This window comes from Cryptomeria japonica, chromosome 5, assembly GCF_030272615.1.
Source record: "Cryptomeria japonica chromosome 5, Sugi_1.0, whole genome shotgun sequence".
Classification (NCBI taxonomy): Eukaryota; Viridiplantae; Streptophyta; class Pinopsida; order Cupressales; family Cupressaceae; genus Cryptomeria; species Cryptomeria japonica.
The window spans coordinates 525,276,718-525,301,907 of NC_081409.1; the positions used below are offsets into that span (position 1 = coordinate 525,276,718).

Consider the following 25,190-nt stretch of genomic DNA (forward strand, 5'->3'; position numbering starts at 1 on the left):
AATTGAGACAAATAGAGAGATTACAAAATATTTAATTACGACTAGCCTCAAGATTAAATTATCTATCCCATATGAGATTGTCATAGCAGAGGCATGGGCCTTTCCTATTGAGACATCAACTATTACTAAGGAGGATAGAAAACATGGAGATACATTGCTGGCCAAAAATAGCAGCGAGAGAGAAGCTAGTAAGAAGGAAGAGCACATGGATGAAACAAATTAAATGGATGAATAAATGAAATATTAACCTAAAAGATTGCCCAAATAACAATGGAGAAATTAAAAAGTACGTGCAAGAAAAAATCAAAGAAAACATGTGGGCAAGTCAAATAGGGAGGAAAAAAGAATACTATATTAAACATTTCAATCCCACACATGACCATACACAAAAGAACTACATAAGAATGGACATAAAATGGAAGACAAAAATGTTAATTGCTTAGATAAGGACCAACTCACATCAACTCAAATGTGAAACAGGGAGATGGATGATACGCAAAGAAGAATGGGAAGATAGAAGATGTAGATATTGCACTCAAGGGGTGGTGGAGATTGAATGACATTACATCATGGAGTGTTCAACCTACAATGACATCCAGATCAACAATGTCGAGACACTGTAAACACCTTGAGTAACATATTTGACGAAGAAAAGATAACAAGAGTTGTAGATTTCCTAATCAAGATACATAAAAGATCCAAGATGCATAAGAAGAAGGAGATTTAATAGTTACAATACTTCATTTGAATTTGTTCAAACTTTGCATGTTTCCTTTTGCTAGCTATCTGTAAGTCCCCTAAATTATTTTGACGTAATTAAAAACATTCATTCATTCATACATATTGTGAGGTTTTTAAGAATTTTTTTCAACTTTCGGAGACTATCCATCTAAAATACCAAGAAGAAATATTGAACGGCCCCGACCTTAACTTGCAGGCATGCTGAGCGTTTACGTCGGGCGCTAAAATTACGAGCAGCTTGATTCTTTTTGGGCAAAACAGGCAGAAAAAAACGTAATATCATTTGCGCAGCAAGCGCAGCAAAATAAGAATGGTGGGTACAGCAGTAGTAGAAGGTCCTCCCGAGGTCACTCTGGAGACGTCCATTGGCCCTGTCACGGTTGAGGTATGGTTATTTTACTTACCTCACCTGTTGCCAGTTTTAAATCCTCGAAAACTCATCTAATCATTTCAAACTCATACAGCTCTACAACAAGCACGCTCCCAAGACCTGCAGGAATTTCGTGGAGCTTTCAAGGAGAGGATACTACAACAATGTCAAGTTTCACCGCATAATCAAGGTGCCATTTTCTTTTCATAAATTGAATTTTGCTATACAACACTTGTGTTTCTTTGCCCCCCAATTGCTTAATCTTGCTGGTTGTTCCTTTTGTGAAAGGATTTCATGGTGCAAGGCGGAGACCCAACTGGCACGGGAAGGGGCGGTGAATCGATATATGGGTAAGGATTTATCTCCTTGCCTTTCCACTTCGCAAAAATAGTCTGTTGTCTCAGTTTATTCTATGGTGAATCGAATATTGTTGATTAGTCCTTGAAGATTAACTAGTTTAAAATTGGACTCATTGGTAGGGCTATCGAATTTTGCTATAGCATTTTGATATTCTTCGTGATAATCAAATACGTGTTTTACAGGGTCCTTCGATTCGCCAAAAATCAATCAAAGATTCAAAACAAAGTTTAATATCACATTCAGCTATTCAAGACACAGTCTTGGGCGTCCATAAATGACTGCGTACTGAACCCTTAATTTCTCTTTTTGTTTGTTTTGTTTTGGGCAATATATGATTTTTATTATTAATAGAAATAAAAGATTACATATTATATTGCATGTCATATCCAGTTCAAAAACCACCACAACTATCAATAAAACACCCTACAGATCTGCCACCCCCCGAATCACCCCTGGCTCGCATACATTTCTATCATATACATAGTACAAAAAATAGAGCTATTCACCAATTCCGCCATTAACATCTGACCCTGATGCAAAATGGTCTTTGTAAAACCACGAAATTTCTGATGAACTATCCCCCGAACCCTGCCTACCATATACATATCATGTATTTTCAGAAACCCTGCCTGCGTTACAAAATTGAGGGCTTATAAAAACAAGGACAAACAAAAAATACCAGCTCTATCCCCAACTTGGCGCCATTCACCAGGAACCTTGTAGCTTCGACTTACTTGGGCCATTATCCTTGTAATCTTTAGGGTTGAATTTTGGGCCTTGATGGCCCTATTTCTTTTTTTTCCTCCTGGGCCATCTGCTATTTGATCTCCTTCTCCTATATGAACTCTTTCAAACTCTCCCAGCCAATTAGGGTATCCTCTTGCCGCTCTTCTCTGTTCTCACTGTCACTCCACAACATGAAAGGCCCAAATTCTGCACTCTCTTCACTAGTACAAACACCTTCACAAGCCTCTCCTCGGGATGACTGTCGTGAGCATTGATTTCAGATTGAAGAGATATACCTCTAGTACGCAGGCACGGAGCACCGACCACCTCCTCCTTAGTACCCAATTCCAGACCCCAAGCAGCCACCATAGAAACTATATCAACATTAGTGCGAAACTTGAATTTTGATTTCATAAAGTCCCCCCAAAGCATAATGTCCAGAAATTGAAGAAAAATGGGGTCATGTTTGAAATCGCCACACAGTCGCGTCTCAGTAATTTTATCCAAAAAGGCCAATTGTTGTTTAGACGACGGCAGTGAAAAATTGGCCTCCATCCTCTCCACTCAGCACCAGCTCTTCGACTCCTTCATACTCCGCTTGCAATCCTTCCACCTTGCTTTGAAATGAGAACCAACGTAGGGTGTCCTTAAATCATCCACCACCTACTGTGGCCAATACTTTTTCATCATTCTTTCACAAATGCTGACTTATGTTCATCTTTGTACGCCAACTTAGTCCCTCGAAAATCTTCCCATATCTCCTCTCCTTGCATGACATTTAATGATATCCCTGCCTTGGATAGAGTGTCTGCAACGGTATTGCCCTCCTATAGAGTATGTGAAATTTGAAAATTTTGAAAATCTTTAATTTCATTTAATATTAATTTTATGAATTTATCTTATCTCCACGATAGTGCCTCCCCCTTAATTAAGGCATTAACAATTACTGGCGAATTGTGATGTCCCCACCCTAGTCAGGGTTGTAGAGTTGATGAGTTAGCTTATTTTCTGGACCCTCGTAGGCTAACAGGGTATGGACAGAGGGTCACGGGGACAGTGGATGGAGAATGATGTTCTTTAGTTCAGGGTTGGGTTCAGTTCAGGCTTCGTTTGAGCAGTTTCTGACTCCATTTGAGGGATTTGCTATTTATAGATGGGAAGTTGGTTATTTTTAGACAGGCCCTTGGTCACATGGGTTTTGAGAGCTTTATCTCCAGCTTCTGACGGTTCATTTTTTGGAGTCATACTGAGAAAGATATCAATTTTTCAGTGAATTACAGGCAATATTTAATTAATGACGTTTATTATAAAGTCATGTTGAATTTTTTGGGTTTTGGAGCTTGAGGGTTTTAGACTGGATTCTTCATTGGAGAACGACTATTCTTCAGTGCATGGTAATGGTGAGACTATGAAAGATCAGTTGAATTGTTGCAGTTGTGGTTGGATTCATTCAAAAGTCAAATTGGTGATGATTGTAGGCAGATTTGGCTTCTTACAGGGCAGATCTGTTGTAGGTTTTCTTATATACTGTTATTGCTGTTTATTTTCTGTGGTTTGGAGGCCTCCTTTCCCAAACACACAACGTGCTCATTAAATTGGCGCCATCTTCTACTGTTTGGGTGTCGTATTATTAAAATAAGAGCAGATCTGAATTGTTTCCTGAATAAAAATCAGAGCTTTGTAAGTTGCTGATTTAATCTTTTCATTTCAATAAATTGGCTAAGGACCTACGAGTATGCTTCTAAAATCTCCAATTTATTGTTTCAGCTGATTATTTCATGTTTCATTTTCAATATGTCTTGAAAATTAAGAAACCCCTTCTACAACTTTTGGCTATTTTTGAAAGACCATCTTTAATAATAAAAAATACAAAAAGAATTACAAATTACAGCAGGTTGAAGAATTGAACCAGCAAGGGTTCATCACAGTGGTATCAGAGCTTTGATCCTGCCATCCTGGAGGGTTAGGGGATTTTATATGCATCACCAACAGTTTGGGCATCACAGGTTTTATACCCGCAAGAGATTCGGTTCTCAGAGAAACCAATTTCATTTTGGTCAGAACCAAATTGAAATTATGGGTGATAGGAATGAAGAAGCCACCAGAAACACTACACATAATGATGACAACGAGGCAAGGGAGGTCATGAGAGGTATAGCATCTGGACAACAACAGGTAGCAACAGTGTTGCAACAGTTGACCACCGCCATACAACAACTTTCAATACCTAAAGGTAATGATCTGAATCAAGAAGAGAATGGCAGTATTGCTAGTCATTCCAGAGCTCGTGTGACTAACACACGCACATATGACAGACCTACACGCCCCACTTTTGTCAGAGCTGAACCTGAAGATGAGGTTGACTCCGAAGCTGGAGATGACAGGGGTTTTGGTGACAATATCATGGCAATGAATGATGAGTGGGATAGATTACCATAGAGAGTTCAGGATCACCTTAGCTTTGACAGGTATATTAGTCAGAAGAGAGATCATAACATGAATTGGAATAATCAGAAACCTTGGAACAAAACTAATGATCTCAAATATGCAATCAACAAGCTCACACTTTCAACTTTTGATGGCAACGGTAGAGTTACAGCCAGAGCTTGGATTAGCAAGTTGGATACTTTCTTGAACCTATGTCCTATGTCAGAAGAAGATGCTATTAAGTTTGCAGCTTTGCATTTGGATGGGGTAGCCCATGATTGGTGGCACCATGGGATGGTGACTTTGCATCACGACCTTATTACTACATACCAAGAATTCACTGACAGATTGGTTGAGCGTTTTGACAAAAGAGATTCAGAGTTGTATTTTAGGGATCTAGCCCAGCTAAAACAAATGGGCAGCTTGGAATCTTACATTAGTGAATTTTAGAAGCTTTTGGTTATGGTAACTAATATCTCAGAGAGAAGGCTGATCATTCTTTTCGTTGAAGGTCTTTATGAGCCTATGAAGGGTTGGATTAAGGCTTTTGATCCCCCTACCTTGCAAGAAGCCATGAGTGAGGCACGTAGCATGGAACTTACTGCTCCTCGTAGTAAGTTCACTCCAAACAACTCCAAACCGTCCTTATCATTTAATGACAACAAGTCTGATCCAAAGAAATTAGAGAATGTGGATCAAGGGAAGAAGTTTGCAGCACCTTTGGATAGGGAAACACTTAATGAGTTGCGTAGAAGGAAGCTGTGTTTTCATTGTAAGGGCCCTTATGATCAAAACCATGATTGTCCCCTCAAGCCTAAGGGTCAAAATAGGAATACGGAGTGGTTTTATGAGGGAGAAAACATGACTGATAGCACAGGCCAACAAGCTGATCAAGATGATTCAGAGACTGAAAATTCAGAGAAGGGAGTTGAAAATGAAGGAGATTTTGATCTACGAGAGGCTCATATGTCTAGCATGCAAGAAGAAGGTTCTTTTAGGTTGCGTGGACTCTTAGCTGGTTAAATAGTCATCTCTCTACTTGATACAGGTGTAACTCATAATTTCATAGATGCACAGTTGGTGGAGAAACGTGGGATTTAAACTCAAGAATTTGAAGGCATAAGGGTGAAAGTTGCTGATGGTAATGTGCTGACTTTTGATAGAATGATTTTAGACTTACCCATGAAACTCAATAATTATGAATTCAAAGCTGACTTTTATGTGGTTAACATGGGGAACATGGATGTGGTCCTTGGCATGACGTGGCTTCATGCAATAGGTGAATTTACACTCAACCTTAGAGATATGGAGATGAAATTCAAGGATGATGGGACTAATCATGTTTTTAAAGCTATTAAGGCTAGCAACTTAAAACTAATCACTCTTAAAAGAATGGAGAGGCTTATCAGACATGACATGGTGGATTGGGCAGCAGAGTGTAAACTAATGCCTACTTATGAAGAGCAGCATAAAACACCTTACCATTCAAATATTTAGAAGCTTAGAATTAAGCATACAAAGGTGTTTAGTGACATACCTCTTGGTAGGCCCCTTGATAGAGGCATAGACCACATTATTGAGCTGGAAGAGGGCACCAAGCCCATCATTATTACACTTTACCGGTACCCCAAGCGGTTGAAAGATGAAATTGAGAAAACCATCAAAGAACTTCTAGCAATGGGATACATAAGGTCGAGTAAGTCTCCTTTCGCTTCATCAGTTGTTTTGGTGAAGAAGGAAGATGGCACACTTAGAATGTGCATTGATTATCGTATGCTGAATAGAAGGACTATAAAGAATAGGTATCCCATTTCTCGCATCGATGAGTTGTTAGATGAGCTTCACGGAGCTTGCTATTTCTCTAAGATTGACTTGAGGACAGGTTATCATCAGACCAGTGTTAGGGAGCAGGACATTGAGAAGACTGCATTTAGATGTCATTGTGGACACTATGAGTTTTTGGTTATGCCTTTTGGGTTAACCAACGCACCAGCCACCTTTCAATCCACTATGAATGGGGTCTTCTAGTCTCAGTTAAGGAGATTTGTTCTAGTTTTCTTTGATGACATTTTGGTTTATAGTAGAACTTGGGAGGAGCACCTGGTTCACTTGGATACTATTTTAGGCATACTTGATAGGGAGTCCTTTTACACCAAGGAGTCCAAGTGTGCATTGGGAATGGCAGAACTTTTGTATTTGGGTCACATAATCAGCAGATAGGGAGTTCGCATGGATCCTGATAAGCTTCGTGCCATTGTTGAGTGGCCTACGCCTGAGACCTCGACTTAGCTTAGGGGATTTGTTGGTTTATGTGCCTTCTACCGTCGGTTTGTTAGTGGTTTTTCACGACATGCCGCACCACTTACTGATTTGACAAAGAAGGGTGCATTTGTTTGGACACCTCTAGCACAAGAGTGTTTTTTGAAGATCAAGCAATTGATGACTACATGTCCAGTTCTTGCTTTACCCGTTCTCACCAAACCTTTTGAGCTTCATTGTGATGCATGTGGAGAGGGTATTGGTGTAGTGATTATGCGGGATCGTCATCCTATAGCTTATGAAAGCAGGAAGCTTAGGGGTCCAGAGAGGAGCTATAGTATTTATGATAAGGAAATGTTGGCCATCATGCATGCAATGGCCAAGTTCAGGCAATATTTAGTTGGCAGCAAGTTTTGTGTCAAAACTGATCATAATAGCTTGAAGCATTTCCTTGGACAGCGGGATCTAAATGAGCGTCAACAGAAGTGGGTCAGCAAGTTACAGTCTTATGATTTTGACATCTCATATGTCAAAGGGACTCAAAACATTGTTGCAGATGCCTTATCTCGCTGTCCCCATTTGAGCTCCTTTGTAGTTGTTTCCGAGGATTGGAAACACTTGATTATAGCAGAGTATGGCAAGAATCCATGGGCCTCTGGTATTATTGATGGGACAGTACAGGACATCAGGTACTCTCTTGCAAATGATCTCATCATTTACAAAGAGAGGATATTTCTAGTCCTAGGTTATGAGGTGAAGAGCATAGTATTGAGGACTTTCCATGATTCACCTATGGTTGGACATCTTGGTTACTTTAAGACCTATAGCCAGGTACAGGAAAGATTCTCTTGGAAGGGTCTCAAGTCTGATGTTCTTCGGTACGTCAGAGAGTGTTTTGTTTGACAACAGAACAAGCAGGAGCACAACTTTCCTGCAGTGTTACTTCAGCCACTTCCTTTTCCTGACAGGAAGTGGGAATGCTTGTCTATGGACTTCATCACGAGCTTGCCTAAAGCCCAGGGTAGTGACAGCATTTATGTGGTGGTTGATCGATTGACTAAGTATGCACATTTCTTCTCGATCACAACTACTTATTCAGCTGCTCAGGTGGCCGATGTTTTCTTTCGTGAGGTATTCAAATTGCATGGTTTACCTCGGAGTATTGTCAGTGATAGGGACAACAGGTTCATGGGTCACTTCTGGCAGGAGTTATTTAGACTTTGCGGGACAGAGCTCACTCCGAGTACCAGTTACCACCCCCAGATTGATGGACAGACAAAGATTGTCAACAAATGGGTGGAAGGATACCTGCGGAACTACATTTCAGGGCAACAAAAGACTTGGGTGAAGTGGTTACACTTGTGCGAGTATTGTTATAATACCACTCACCACATGACTATTCAGATGACACCTTTCAGATCTTTGTATGGTTATGATGCATCAAGTTTCCTGGATTTATTGTTGAGCGATTGCAGAGTGCCTAGTGCTGGGGTTTTGTTACAGGAGAACCAAGACATTATGAGAGCTCTTCGCGAGAACATCCAGAAAGCTCAGAATTAGTAGAAACAGTATGTTGATCAAAAGAGGGTTGAGCAAGCATTCAACATTGGAGATATGGTATATCTGATGCTTCAGCCCTATAGGCAGTCCACTTTGAGGTAGAAGGGTGCAGAGAAACTCAAGCCACGCTACTATGGACCATTCATGATTGTCAGGCATGTTGGTGAGGTGGCTTATGAGTTAGATTTACCGACAGATAGTAAGGTTCATAATGTGTTCCATGTGTCACGCCTTAAGAAGGCATTGGGGCAACGTATAGTGCTAGTACATGAGGGGAAGTTACTGCTAGTACCTGAGGCTATTCTGGAGTTCAGAGAGTGTACTTTGCGAAGAAGTGTCATCAAGAAATTTTTGATTAAATGGAAGGATCTGCCGATAGAGGATGCTACTTGGGAGTGTGATAGCATTTTACAACATCCAGCATTGAGTTTGCTTGAGGACAAGCAAATTCAGGGAGGGGGGACAGTGATGCCCCCATCCTAGTCAGGGTTTTAGAGTTGATGAGTTAGCTTATTTTTTGGACCCTCGTAGGCTAATGGGGTATGGACAGAGGGTCATGGGGATAGTGGATGGAGGATGATGTTCTTCAGTTCAGGGTTGGGTTCAGTTCAAGCTTCATTTGAGCAGTTTCTGACTCCATTTGAGGGATTTGCTATTTATAGATGAGAAGTTGGTTATTTTTAGATAGGCCCCTGGTCACATAGGTTTTGGGAGCTTTATCTCCAGCTTCTAACGGTTCATCTTTTGGAGTCATATTGAGAAAGATATTAATTTTTCAATGAATTTCAGGCAATATTTAATTAATGACGTTTATTATAAAGTCACATTGACTTTTTAATAAAATATTTCACTTAAATTTATTTAAGTGACTTATTATTTTTCTCCATAATTGGGCACCCATATTAAAAGTGTTTTAACACTTAATGATATTTTTCAAACCCTAAAAGCAACCCTAATTAAAAATCGTGGGTTTTTGCATAAAGCCGCCCCCTTAAGAAATCAAACTCATGAATTTGTTGATCATTTGATATCTCTTCCTCTCTGGGTTTTGGAGCTTGAGGGTTTTAGACTGGATTCTTCATTGGAGAACGTCTATTCTTCAGTGTATGGTAATGTTGAGATTGTGAAAGTTCAGTTGAATTGTTGCAGTTGTGGTTGGCTTCATTTAGAAGTCAAATTGGTGATGATTGCAAGCAGATTTGGCTTCTTACAGGGTAGATCTGTTGTAGGTTTTCTTATTTACTGTTATTGCTGTTAATTTTCTGTGGTTTGGAGGCCTCCTTTCCCAAACACACAGCTTGCTCATTAAATTGGCGCCATCTTCTACTGTTTGGGTGTCTTATTATTAAAATAAGAGCAGATCTGAACTGTTTTCTGAATAAAAATCAGAACTTTGTAAGTTGCTGATTTAATCTTTTCATTTCAATAAATTGGCTAAGGACCTACGGGTATGCTTCTAAAATCTCCAATTTATTGTTTCAGCTGATTATTTCATGTTTTATTTTCAATATGTGTTGAAAATTAAGAAACCCCTTCTACAACTTATGTCTATTTTTGAAAGACCATCTTTAATAATAAAAAATACAAAAAGAATTACAAATTACAGCAGGTTGAAGAATTGAACCCTTCACACAAATCCACTTCAAGATGCAAGTTAGAAACTGCTAGTTGTTTGGCCATTCTCACTCCCCATAGTGCAGTTTGGATTTTGGCTCATTATTCGCCCCTGCCAAAAGCCATCTCGTGCCAAGGGCGACCCTTCCAATTACGGGCCACGTATCCAGCCCCTGATGGGCCTGAATTTCCTTTTGATGCCTCATCAAAATTAATTTTGATCCATCCCCCATCCGGTTTCCTCCATTCCACATTGACCCTATCTTGACACTTCGGATCAACTCAAGGAGGCCCATTAATGGGCCTGAACCCTTAATTTCTTAAACAATACTGCCTATTCTAAATATTAGAGCTACAAAGCCCAGGCATTGATAAGATTGAGACATAGGAACAAAAGAAACATTTCCTTGCCATAGCTGATAGCAGGTGTGAGGTTTCTTGCAACGTTCAAATGCGCCATCTTCATTCAGAATTTGTGCTTTCTAAGTGGTCCGCTCCTCTGCAACTGGTCCTGCATGAGCTACACGCATATAGAGGATTTGTGCAGGGACTGGCAGGGGTTTACCATATCTCTTGGACATCATCAGCAGCCTATTCCTGAATTCTTCATCTCTATTATTTTGCAATGGGTTCCATTCTTTATCTACCAAGGTCTGCTCAATATATTTCCAACCGTGCCTGAGCCGAGCCATCTTAATGAGCTCCCTTTTTAGATCTTATTTCCACCATCTCACTTATATTTGTCTTAGTTGTTGGTATACTTCACCTGGCTGCAGGAGTTCATCTTTGTTGCCTCTGTGTTGGGAGGCCTTTCAAGCATCACACCATTACCTTTACCCACTACTATTTTAGGTTAGCTCTGCGTAACATTATGAGAGGTGGTAGACAGCAGAGATGGTGCCTCACACATGTTTGTTAGGGAATGTTTAGTGTCATTCCACTCAGTCATATGGCCCCTGAGTGCACCCTCAATGGAAAACACCTTAGCTTTTACACAACCTTTTTCCTTTTATTTAGAGATTCATGGATTAAATCATTGGGTAATTCATGCGGCGCAGGTTAAGCTAGCATCTCAGTAAACTTTCTTCCTTGTGGTTCCTTCCGTACAAACAGCCAAACTACCAGGACTGAGATTCTCAACCCTTAGTACTTCAAATTATCTGCAACAAAAAGGAGAAGAGGTTTCTAAAATTCATGCAATTGATTATGAGATGTGATCTTTGTATTCCCACCTTGGAGTTTGCCTACTACGATTGCACCTGCCTCTTTTTTACCCCGAGATTTTTTTCTACACCTTGTTTGAGACAAATGAATCAGGCAGAGCGCGAAGCAAGATGCTGAGTTTTTTGGCAGAAAACAAAGATGAATGTTGGGTCTATAAGGAAGATGCTGGGAATAAGTAATCCCCACTGCCAAAAGCCATCATATTATCCTTGATGAAAAACACAGATTGGGGAGTCAGTTTCCTTAAAATTACACTCTCCATGCCAATACTTAAGCATTCATCCAATTCACACCTCACCTTGCTAATTAACAATGGGGTTTGGAATTAAATTCAAATGTGAATCTAAGTGTAAAATTCCATTTTTTTTCCTATTAATTAAGTTTCAGATTTTTATTAAAGCAGAGGGCCTTTTCAACGATCTTCACTTATCATGGATCCATAGTTCTTCTAGACATACCCAAGTATCTATAGCATGTTTAGAACACGAGGAGTCACAACATCTCAAATGATTTGTCACGGCACCCTAAATGCCTTCATTTTCTACAAATTCTGCCACCTTATTGGTCTCGTGGAAACAATCTTGAAAATGAATCATATTGAGATGTTGAGGAAAGGATACAAGTTTCTCCTGATATCCATATACTTATCAATCTGGAGAGGACGACTTGATTATGGTGTTTATTAAAATGGCTTGAGTCCCTTTTGATTACATGTCTCGAGAAGCATTTTATAGGGCTAGCTGTATCCCTTGGATCAGTCCTCTACTCTCTTACTCGCAGTTATTGCCAAAGTTAGAAACCTTAATCTTGATGAACCGTTCCTTAACCTTTGCTAATCAACCCGTCTTTAATAATATTTCTTATGCATTATCAAATTGTTTTCAATAACTGTGTGATCGCTGCTATAGTAGATCTGCACCTTAATCTTAGTCGTAGTGGATTATTTATTCTATGTTGCTCCTTACAGTAATCCCACTCTTAAATACATGCCCATTATCTATTTTTTTCCAAAGGAGTTGGTCCTAGGCAAGCATATATTTAATTTAACTCAATCAGGTCGGCCGGCAGAGATAATGAATTCAGTCGGCCTTGCATTTATTAGTCTACTAGATCAGATTTGTTATTATTTTTTCTTTGGTTGGCTAGGGTTTATCAGGGACAGACCTAGGGTTATATATAGATGTAGCTTGTGACCTAGTTCTGGCGGGGGCATGACAGTCCGCCCTTCCCAAAATTGCTTGTCCTCAAGCAATAGTAGGATGATCATGGAGTCTAATTCGCAATCCACCTTTCATTGCGCTACTCTAATATTATATCAAGTTGTAATTTTAAGACAATTTTTCTCTAATCTTTCACTTCTCATCACTTAAAGGATTGATTTGATTTGACCCAATGTATGCACAATATCTTGGATAACTCTTTGCGTTAACATAAGGACTTTACATATATTAAGATGAGGATTAGAAGATTGACACACATCTATGACCTTAAATGCAATGCTCTTTTCTAAACAAATTCATATCTTTTTGGATCACTCATGATCTAGATCAACCAAAAACAGAACACATGCTGGAAACACATCAGGTACGAGCCAAACACAGAGCATACAAATAAAGACACAAAGCATACATATGGATATATGCCAACAAGGAACATACATGCAAATGCACATATTGTTAGATTGCTTTTCATTGATTAGAATGCATTGTTTTAGCTTAACATACAGGTTGGCAGGATCAAGGCTTTGATACCACTTGTAATGTCTCTTTTCTAGATTACCTTGTATTTTGCCCTAAATTCACAAATCCAAATGAAACAAGGAACATAATATAGTTAGAGATATAATCCTTACTCATGAATAAGCTGAGATAAGTCTGCCTTGGAAATTTGCAACCAAGTTTGATAATGATGTAGATATAATTCATAGGATACTTCAATTTCTAGGGCTAAGGAATATACATACTTGTAACACTAACAAATCTAAATGATTACATGGGGGTTCAACCATAACAAGGGTAGAGTTGGGAGACATGATAAGGTGCCCTGAATATCCCCTACCCTTAGCCAAGGGTGGAAACTCAGTTCCCCTTGGCCTCATGTGATCCTTAACCATTCCCATGAGGTGGTGTACCTAGTGGAATTTGTATGCCGTTTCCCTCTACCATTCCATCCTTCTTTCTTATGATTGAGGATCCCTTCTAGCTCATGTCAATAATTGATCAATATGAGGTTTATAGGGGGAGACATGCAATAGGGTGCCCCTCCCTCGACCTAGGTCTAAGGGTGGAAACTCTGTCCCCCTTGGCCTCATGCAGTCCTTAACCTTTCTCATGAGGTGGCATGCCTAGTGAGGTATCCCTTTCTGTTCCCCCTCTTTGCATTCCCTTCCTTTTCCACAACATGATCGATTATTGCAATCAGAAATCGACATTATTAAATACATAAATATTTATGTTAAATTCAGACATTCAGATCTGCATACATTGTGTATATATATATTAATATCTACATATGAGTAATACAAATACATATGGATAGGTAATATAAATGTTTTCTGCATATCACAATAATTCAATATTATTATGCTGATTGGCCTGCTGTGAATATGAGGGATTCTGCTCTTGTTTGATGCCCTTCTACAATACAAGTCCTCTATTCTTATATCCTTCTCTTATTGCTGAAAGGTTGTGTCCGTTTTGGGCAGCCATCCCTTTCTTGAAGAGTGGCATCTCTTCCTTGTTTAACCGCTGCTCTCTATAACTAATCACCATAGTTACCAGGAGACCTGTCTCCTACCTCTGGAGACACGTCTTGGAGACGGAGATGCGTCTCCAGAAACTTCTTGACGCATAGGATGCTTTTGGCTACCGTCTCCTGCTGTCTTCGAAGTCTCCTGACCAGAATTTGACATCTCTTGCTAGAAAACTTACTGCAAAATGCAGTAAAAGGCAAAAAAAGGAAAGCAAATAAATAAAATAAGCCCGCAACAAAGCAAAGTTTTAGAGAAATAAGTAATAACTAATAAGGAAACCGTATCACATAAAGACAAAAATCCATGCAAAGTTAGAGTGATTGGATCTATTGATAGTGTACACTTTTTGAGAGGGACATAAACAGTTGTATGACTGATTTCTTGTCATTGTAATGGTCTAAAGAAAAATTGCCTTTACTATTTAGTTGACAATATTGAGTGTGCCCAACGCCCATATTACCTTACTTTCTCTAAACCATTTAGACTAGCTATGGTACTGACAGTATAAGCAATTTTAATTTCAATTCTTGTTCAATTTTAAAGTTAATGTTAAACTTTACCACTGTTCTTGTTTTCAAAGCTCTCTGTCATGATATTTTTTGGAAATTATTAAATTATATTAAAAAAAATTAGCGTCTCCAAGTACTTCGTCTCCTATTTTTGAAAATTAGCCGTGCCAGTTCAGTACCAGTCTCCAGAGTCTCCAATTACCCTCGTTTCTTGGTAACCCTGCTAATCACTTACCTTGTGGGGCTGTCTTAATCTTGATGAATTGTTCCTTAACCTTTGCTAATCAACTTGTCTTTAATAACATTTCTTATGCATTATCAAACTGTTTTCACTAACTGTGCGATCGCTGCTATAGTAGATCTGATCCATCTTCAATCCTTCCGTAGATATCACAAATCCCAAATAGACTAATTCTTCCTTCATGAAACTGCACTTCTTAATGTTTATCAGCAACTTTTCTTCTCTCAACCTCTGCAAAACTTGTCTCAAATGCAACATATGTTCTTCCTTGGTCTTACTAAATATCAAAATGTCATCCAAATACACAATACCAAACTTACCCAAGAATTTCTTCAATACCTTGTTTATCAATCTCATGAAAGTACTTGGTGCATTAGTCAGTCCAAAAGGCATCACCAACCTTTCATACAGTCCTTCATTTGTCTTGAATGCTGTCTTCCACTTATCTCCTTTGATTCTGATCTGATGATATCCACTCTTCAAATCTATCTTTGTGTAGTATTTGGCTCCACTCAAACAATCCATTATGTCATCCATCTTAGGCAAAATAAATCTATACTTCATTGTGATCTTGTTTATCGCTCTAGAGTCGGTACACATCCTCCATTGCCCATCCTTTTTAGGTGCTAACACTGTTTGGCACTACACAAGGGCTCAAACTTTCCCTGATCAAACCTTTCCTCAACAGATCCTGCACTTGTCTATTCAGCTCCTCATTCTTTGTCGGTGTCATTCGGTGTGCTGCTTTATTAGGCAAACTAGCTCCGGGAACCAGGTCCATGCAATGACTGATACGTATATATAAAGGTTACAAGACGATGTTCTATAAATAGAACTAGTCGTTAAAGTGAAATCAAATAAGCTAAACAACTTTAAAAGCTAAATATAGCTTAAAAGGGTAAATAATAAAAAGCTAACTTAACAAGCTAAATAAGTCGACTAAAAAGCTAAATAGCTAAATAAGTCGACAACTAAGGTGATTGCTAAAAATAGAAGATGACCATTATAAAAGATATCAATATTATTTTAACACCCTCCCTAATGGTCATCGTACTCAATACCCTACAACAGACACTGCAGGTGTTATGATCACAAATGCAAAGATCATCTGCTGCTACAGAGACCCTCCCAGGATCTGCAGAATGTAAATGACCAAGAGTACCAAAAGCCATCCAATCTAATGTAGCCTTCACATGCGAATTAGAGATCTGGCACACACGAATTACTGAAGCCTGAAACCATGATTTTGAGGAAAAAATCAGCAAACCTTTTTGCAGAAGAGTACCAACTCCAAAATTGACTGCAAGATACCACGGTTGCAGATGTTCGCCCTGGCAGGTGCGACCCAAACTGATTGCAACAAAGCTCGATTTTGGAGGAGAAAAATCAACCAAAACTAGAGAACTTTGAAAATCACAAATCCCACGCGAACTTCGCGTATTATAGATGATTTTTGAGGAAAAAATCCTAAAAAGCAGCAAACAATTTTTGAAGAAAAAATTGTGAAAACCTAGAAATCCCACGCAAGCTTTGTGGATGACAGATAATAATTTTTAAGGAAAAAATTTTAAACCCTGCAAACAATTGTTGAGGAAAAAATGTGAAAACCAACCAAACGGGAAATTTGCTTATCACAAAGCATAGAAGGTTGACTCTTCTCCAGAATTCTCTGCAACATGAGCCTACCCCTGTTCCTGAGACCTGTGTTCCAACATGATGCTGGTCAAAGATGCCATCATGAAAATCGAAGTTGATCGAGGTCAATTGAGTGAATGCAAGAGATAGAAGAATCTAACTCAAAATTCAGAATAGAAGCAGCTGCACAAAAAATCTGAAATTCTGGAGTGAGATTCGAGACAGGAATCCCAATGCGCGAATTTTGAGGTTTGGAAGAAACCCAGAAATTAAAATTTTCTGCAAACTTAAAACCTGAAATTTTTCTTGAAAATAATCAGAAAAAAAAAATAATTTGCAGAAAATAAACAAATACCTTTGATTTTTTTTGGAAAAAAAAAAAAAAAATAGACGATTTTATTTAAAAAAAAAAAACACAAAAAAAAAAAGGGGCATAAACCCTAGGTCAGATGTACAACATAAATGGCGCCCAAAAGACACCACAATTCCCGACGTCCACAGGATTAGTAGAAATCGCGGACTGTTTTTAAATTCCAAGGCAAATTCGTTGGCACAAAATTAGAGGCACGAAAAACGAGGCTCCCAGAAAAATCTGAGACCAACCTAGAAAAGCTCTCGAAAAACCCACGAAGAATATGAAATCAGAATGTAGATCCGATGGCTCAAAAATTGAGGCATGAAAAACGATGCACCCAGAAAAATTTGACGACGACCGAGTTGAGGTCTCGAAAAATCCACCAAGAATCTGCAACGAGAATAAAAATTCGATTTGAACTGAAGGATCAAAACCCTAGTCGAAAATTGCAGAAGCCCTAGGAAAATTTTCAATTTGCAAAAAAAAACCTCCAGGTTGTAGGCCCGAAAATCTCCAGAACCCTAAAAAAACATGAACTGCTGCCCAGCACAAAGAAATTCGCCCACGAACCAGAAACCCTCAAAACCCTTAAAAAGCCTTCAAAAAAGCAAAATCGTTTTTTTATTAAAAAACAATAAAAAAAACTGGAAAATATTCTAGAAAGAAGGCCATGAATTTTTATTAAAAAATTCGCCAAACTTTAAAGAATCCCATCGACCCGCTCTGATACCATGAAAAATAAATTGAATGAATGATTCAATAATCGAATAATTACATTGAACGATATACACACGTATATATAGAGGTTACAAGACGATTTTCTATAAATAGAACTAGTCGTTAAAGGGAAATCAAATAAGCTAAAAAGCTTAAAAAGCTAAATATTGCTTAAAAGGCTAAATAATAAAAATCTAACTTAACAAGCTAAATAAGTTGACTAAAAAGCTAAATAGCTAAATAAGTCGACAACTAAGATGACTGCTAAAAATAGAAGATGACCATTATAGAAGATATTAATATTAGTTTAACAATATCCACTCTTCAAATTTATCTTTGTGTAGTATTTGGCTCCACTCAAACAATCCATTATGTCATCTATCTTAGGCAAAAGAAATCTATACTTCATTGTGATCTTGTTTATCGCTCTAGAGTCAGTACACATCCTCCATTGCCCATCCTTCTTAGGTTCTAACACTGCTGGCACTGCACAAGGGCTCAAACTTTCCTTGATCAAACCTTTCCTCAACAAATCCTGCACTTGTCTATTCAGCTCCTCATTCTTTGTCGGTGTCATCCGGTGTGCTGCTTTATTAGGCAAACTAGCTCCGGGAACCAGGTCCATGCAATGACTGATACTTCTCACAGGGGGTAATCCATCAAGTACATTATCTGAAATGATATCTCCATACTCTGTCAGCAACTCCTTTATTTCTTCTGGTTGTTCTCCTTCATGCTCTAGACTGTCAGTCTTCTTAGGAACTAAGGCAAAACACACATCCTCATGTCGCATCCCATCTAGGAATTTCCTTCCATCTACCAAACAAATCCTAGCACTTGTACAAACTTCAGTTTTTCAGAGGCTCCTCCAAGGGTAACAAGGTCCGCTTCCTCCCATTTGCAACAATAGTGTATATGTTCTTTCTCCCATCATGTATTGCTTGTCTATCAAACTGCCAAGGCCTACCCAACAAGATATGACATATATCCTTAGGCATAATATCACACAAAACTTCATCATGATAAGATCCAATTTTCAGTTTTACCCAACATTGTTCACTTACTAGTATCTTATGATCATCCCGAATCCATGCTATCTGATAAGGCTTAGGGTGCTTCAATCTCTTTAAATTCAGCTTATTCACCATCTCCTCTGAAACAAGATTATCTAAACTACCACTATCAATAATGACTTTACAACACTTACCGGATACCTTACATCTGGTTTTGAACAAATTTCTCCTTTGCAAGGGCTGTTCATCCTCTCCGGTGTGACACAAAGCTCTCCTCATCACCAACAATTCTCCATGTTCCGGTTTATTAGCTGATCCGGTATGGTTACTCTACCAATGCTGCTCTTCCAATGTTCTCTGCCTTCCTGCATTCAAAAGCATGATGTCCTTCTCCTCTTGACTTAAAGCAGGTGCCTCTAAACACTCTTTTATCTTGTCTTCTGTCCTCTTTTCCATAACCTTCATTCCGGTGTCCATTAGGTTCTCTTCTCTGGTAAAAATTTCTATCATCTTTCCAGTATGAACTGCCATCTTTGCTAATTTCCTTGTCTTTGTTCTGATCTGCACAGGGTCCTCGTCCTCCGAAATAGCTTCTTCCTCCTTGAAATCTTCCTCCAGAAAACCTTCCACCTCTACCTCTTTGCTTTTGCTCATGTCTTTTGTTTAACTTTTCCTCTGCTTTCAGGGCATATTGATAGGCTTCCTAAACACTCTGCAACTTAATTAGACTGAGTTCATCTTGTATAGACATCTGCAACCCATTCAGGTACCTAGCAACTTGTTCAATCTCATCATTAGTATGTCCAGATATGATATTCAACTTGTAGAATGCTTCGGTACACTAGATTCCTTTTGCTTCAGATTCTGCAACTTCCGGAATAGATTCACTTGATAATTGGCAGGCATGAACTTTGATTTCAACTTACTAACCATCCGCTCCCAAGATTTGATCTTCTCTTTACCTCTTCTCTGTCTATCTACCTGCAAATGTTCCCACCAAAGAGATGCATGTCCTTTAAACTTGGTACAAGCATATTTCACCTTCCTATCTTCCGTGGTACCTTCAAAATGAAAATACTTTTCCATCTCCGTGATCCAATCCATCAATTCATCCAAATCTAGCTTGCCATCATAATTCGGTGGGGTAAAATGTGGTTTGGTATTCACTCTTGTTAAGGCTCTTATGAACCTTTCTTTATTCGGATCATTCGCCAGTGGATTTGCTCCTTGTTCTCCAGCTACGTTTTCTTCCTCATCATCTCTCACATCTTCAACATGTTGACCTCTTCTCTGGGCTGTTTCAACAGCGTCCAATCGGGCTGCAATTCCTCTCAACATTTCCATCACAACAAGGTCTGCATTTCCACGTGCTCCAACACCTCTAGCATTGCTCTGGGCCATTTTCACGCATGTCCTCTGCAGCTGTGGGTAGGATCCTCAATTCCGTCACCCCACAACAAAATCTTCTAGGACTCTGCAATCTTCGGAACGTAAACTTGCTCTGATACTAGTTGGTGCAGTCACGACAGGAGGGTCCTCAAAGAGAATAGTCCGGACTGTGCAACAAGAGTTAACACAACAGAAGCAACACAATGTGATGGAGGCAATGCATAATAGACTAAATTGTATCATGAAAATCAATTACAATTTCCAGGCAACATGCGGGCTCACAAGATTTGGCACACAGACGTAATTACATACATGCTCAAATACAATATCCGGGCTCAAGCAAGAATGCGAGCCAACTCCGGACCTCCTAACTACAGATTTATCTTCTATGTTCTCCTCCCTCCTTTCTAAATGGTTAATTACATTGATTTATATGATCAAGAGTGATTTGCATCGGCCCAAGATGGAACAAATGCCGATGAACAAGATGTAACGTGTAAAACAACAAGGTTGGCCTTTGCCAAAGAGATTCTTCCGGAAAATCCATAGAATGAAGTGTGGACCCGAAGGTCGGCCACACGTCAAGGAACATTGGAAACAACAAACTGAAGCTCTGCAAGCTACGAAAGTGATCCACAAGATTCGCCAATAACAAATAGGTCCAAGTGGTTCCAATGTTCCAAGCCAGAAAATTGAATCAGATTTTGGAAGCAATAACTTGCCGGAAAAAGATCCAAACGTCCCGCGGACTTAGGATAAGGTAGATGAAAATGTCCTCGAACATAATCCAGATCCACAAGATTCAGAGAGCAAATGCAAAGAAACATAAAAAGAAATGCTGAAACTGCAAAACAGGAAACAAACTGAAAATAAAATGTTTTTGGTTGATGCAAGATTGCCATGAACCAGGGATGCTCCTGCATCAATAACCTTAATGATAAGATCAAAGACATATCTTAAGGTAACACAAGCTTTACCCTTGGAAAACCCAAGGAGAGATAAAGCCAGCCTCCAAAAGCATCCACACTCAATATACTTTTTTTTGATCGGTATTCATACTCAATATACTATTTTGCAATGGAAACACTACAATAAACTTACAGAGTTTATATGAATACTTCTAAAATATCAAGCTTCTCCAATGCATTCTCATGTGTCCAAGCATGTATTCACACATCCCATGTCATGTTTCACATATGCACTCTTCAAAAGAGAGCTCGATACAATGAGAGCCAAGCCAAACAACCAACTAGCCAAAAAGTCAACCTCAACCACCAAGCTCACTAAAAACAACCAAGTGGTAAGGTAAAATCATGTGCCTTAAAACTACGAGTACACAAAATCATTGACACCACATTTACTTTTGATACTAAGTTTCCCAATATGATTATAAACATCTTTCCCTTGTGCAACCCACACATAAAATATCTAACCAATGTCACATACAACTTGACAATTGGTAAATATTGAATGTGGTTAAACACATCTTCTAACATGCACCACAAATAAATATTTATTTTACATAATTAAATAATTCTTTCTTGTGCAAGGTGTACAACACCCTATTTATAACATAGCTAGGTTGATAGCTTGGCTAGATCATTTGAAGATTTCTGTAATCACAGTCTGCAGGCAATGATATTCCTTTTTGGTTGAAGACAACCCACTTGTTTCTTCAGGTCGTCACCATTTTTATAAAAGCTCCCTCGTATTTTAACATGTAATTATGTAAATAGGAATACTAAATTACTATTTGTTTATTAGATGGTCTTGTACAAATTGTTTACAAGCTTTTGTTACATAACCCAGACTCTGTTATTTAATCAAACTATAAATTATCTAAGGGCTTGTATGTACAAGTGAAGCTTAGTGGATGCACATTTTACTTGCAGAATCATTTTTGGACATGTTTTATTTCACGACTTCCATTTGATAATTTTAAGCTAATACCAAGTTGTTGCTTCATGATAGAGTATAATTTCAGATTGGAAATTTGTTACCCCCTTATTGACAGTTACCTTTGTTCTGTACTAATTATGCATGGAATTTAATTATCTTCTTTCAAAGACATGATATTTCTATGGTCCATGATACAAAATTTCTCCCATAGTTTTCTGCTAGAAGCTTTCTAATCGAAGTCTTTTTGTTGGTTCTTGATCCAGACACATGTTAGATGCTTTGCATTCTTCTCACAAATTCTCTCTTTGTCTGTTCCATTTCTTCCAGTCTTGTTATTCCCATTTGTGTCTATTGTGAAAAATAAATTGCGTGCTTGTATTCATTATAAAACACCATATATATAGGCAATTTACAACGGTGATATTTGCAAGAAACAATCACAAACTGAAGCTTAAAAGAAGCTTCAAACTGAAGCAAAAAAGCAACTAAGCCTTCTAATAAAAGAAGCCTAAAAAACCAATAAACTAAATAAACTAAACGAACTAAATGACCATTAATAGAACAACAAAAAATAGTTGACTAAATATAATTAAATATTCTACTACCCTCCCTTAATGGTCATTCTATCAACTACACCAAGTTGCCTCCTAAATTTTACAAACTTTTCCGGACTGAGAGACTTGGTGAGGATATTTGCAGTTTGGTCCTCAGTTGGAATGTACTGCAAGATCACTGATCCATCTTCGACATACTTGCAGATGAAATGACAATGAAGCTCCACATGCTTGGTCCGCTCATGGAAGACTGGGATTTTGGTTAGTTTCAAAACCCCTTGATTATCACAGAACAAGGGAGTAGGTCTTGCTTGAAACAATTGCATGTCAACAAGCATCCTTCAAAGCCAAACTGCCTCACAAGCTGCCTTAACAGTTCCTCGATACTTTGCTTCGGTCGAGGAAAGAGCTACTGCCTGTTGTTTCTTGCTGGTCTATGGGACAATACCTGTACCCAAATTGAAAACATGCCTAGAAGTAGACTTTTTGTCATCAACACAACCTGCCCAATTTGAGTCTATAAAACCAACGAGTCTAGGATCTTAGCTTCTGTTGTACAAAATGCCAAAATCATAAGTGCTCTTCACATATCTTAGCACACGCTTCGCTACAACCCAATGTTCAGCTTTTGGGGTTGACATGAAGCGAGAAATGTAGCTCACAACATAATTGATGTCAGGTCTAGTGGTGGTGAGATATACGAGGCTGCCCACTAGTTACTTGAATGAAGTTTCATCCACCACAGGTGAATTTGGTTGATAGTTTCAACCCTTTCTCCTTAGGTGTAGATTCAGGTTTGCAATCGTTTATCCAAAATTTATTCAGCAGATTCTTGGCATACTTTGATTGAGAAATGAATATATGACTATCTGTCTGCCAAGCCTCTACACCATGATAATAATGGAGAAGTCCCAAATCTGTCATATCAAAAGTCTGACAAATTCTGTTTGACTTGGTCGATCGAATGTGCTGCACTACCAGTAATGATCAGATTATAAACATAGATGACAAGAAGAAGGATATCACTGCCAATATGCTTGACACACAAATTGGGATTGGAAGGACTCCTCAGAAAGACTTGATAAATCAAGTACAAATCATTTTTATGTACCATGCATGAGGAACCTGTTTGAGGCCATAGAGTGTTTCCACCAGTCTGCATGCCTAGTGTTCCTTACCTTGAAGCTTGGAGGCTGCGTCATATAGACTTCTTCCTACAAATCACCATTGAGGAATGCACTCTTGACATCCATTTGATGGACTTTCCATCCAAAATGGGCTGAAATTGCAAGGACAAGCCGAATGGTGCTCATCTTGGCTGTGGGCGCAAATGTCTCCTCTTAGTCGATGCCCTCCTTCTGTGTAAGCCCTTTTGCTACTAACCGAGCCTTGTACTTAAAGGGTTCCATCAGCCTTATACTCGACTTTATACACCCATTTGTAGCCAATGGGCTGAGAAAAACATAGGAAACATTGAGAGGGGGGGGGGGGGGGGGGTGAATTAGTGTTTTAAACTTCAGCAAACTCAAGAAACCAATGAACATATAGTGAACAATATGCAAACAAAACACAATACGAGAACTCAGATTTTTCTTGTGGAAAACCCTTTTGGGTAAAAAACCACGACATCAAAAACATTCATTAGCTTCAAATGAGCACCAACCTAGTTTACAAGATGATAACTAAATGAGAGCACCGACTCTCAGCGGGCACCAACCCGGCTCCAAACAATGAGCACCAACTCAATCATCAACGCACCAACCTCAGTAAAAACTTTAACTCAGATTGAAAAGAACTTAATGTTTGAGTCACTTCAAGTATATATATATATTCACTAAGAAGCAAAACATCAACAGTATACTCAGACTCAGACAAACTGAAAAGAAAAGATGGCTGCTTAGAAATCCCCCTTTTTAGAGTTCACTCTGCCTTTCGAAGACCCCCATATTAAGATAAATCATTCACCAAAAAAAATGTCTGCAAATCCATAGAGGAAAAAATACTTCTGCATAATCCCCTTCTCCAGTCACTTCCAAAATCACGATATCTGCAAATTTTAAAAATTAATACACCGACTCCTATTTATCGCAGTCAATAATTTCTGTACGCTGATCAAACATGAACCACTCCTTAAAAAACACTAAACAATTTCACAAACACCTGAAAATCTTAAGAAGTTATATCATGTCTTATGCTTGACCACTAAAAGAATCGCACAACTCCCACGCCTGAAGTTCTACATATTTCATTTCCTCAATCAAAACGCTTTTTGTGTATTCATTCAGCTCGACACACACACAATAGACTATTCAGAACCGATTCCAAAGTTAGAAAAAAATAGACTATTCAGAACCGATTCCAAAGTTAGAAAAAATGACTCCACAAAAATATTCCTCAACAGTCGCGGCACTAAGACATGTCTCTTCTGAAAATTCTGAGTACCTCCCACGATTATATTCTGCCATAGATTTAATAAAATCTTTTAATAACATCAGTGCACAAAAGAAAATGATGGCCCACGTATGTGAGAGAGCCGCCATGCAGACTGTAGCCAAAAATATTTTTTTGGGACCCGAACTTAATTTTAGAGGGCCATTATTCTTTCACGCTTCACCCCGAAAATTCCAGCGGAAAAAAAAACAAAACTATTCCACCAAAAACGGCTCATTAAGAAATACACGACTCGGAAAGACTCCACTCGCTGCCAAGAAAGGAAAACAATACGAAGACCACTCCACTACGCATTTAAAAAAGATTCCCAAAAAGAAATTATTGCAGAGTAATAAAGTTGGTCATATATCTTCCAACACGTCTCCTTAAAAAAAAATAATAACCTTTTTCACCC

At 38.7% G+C, this 25,190-nt stretch overlaps 1 protein-coding gene across 2 annotated transcripts in view; it reads left to right on the forward strand.

Annotated features, from left to right (window-relative positions):
- Nucleotides 1-860: 860 nt before the first annotated feature.
- Nucleotides 861-25,190, forward strand: part of LOC131060936 (peptidyl-prolyl cis-trans isomerase CYP18-2) — a 108,717-nt gene continuing 84,387 nt past the window's right edge. The window contains exons 1-3 of one of the 2 annotated variants that reach the window (XM_057994387.2): nucleotides 861-1,126; nucleotides 1,206-1,301; nucleotides 1,400-1,461. In XM_057994387.2, the coding sequence (XP_057850370.1) occupies nucleotides 1,052-1,126; nucleotides 1,206-1,301; nucleotides 1,400-1,461 (233 nt within the window). In that variant the 5' untranslated portion in view covers nucleotides 861-1,051. The remainder of the gene's footprint in view (nucleotides 1,127-1,205; nucleotides 1,302-1,399; nucleotides 1,462-25,190) is intronic. The other variant, XM_057994386.2, reaches the window with a different exon arrangement.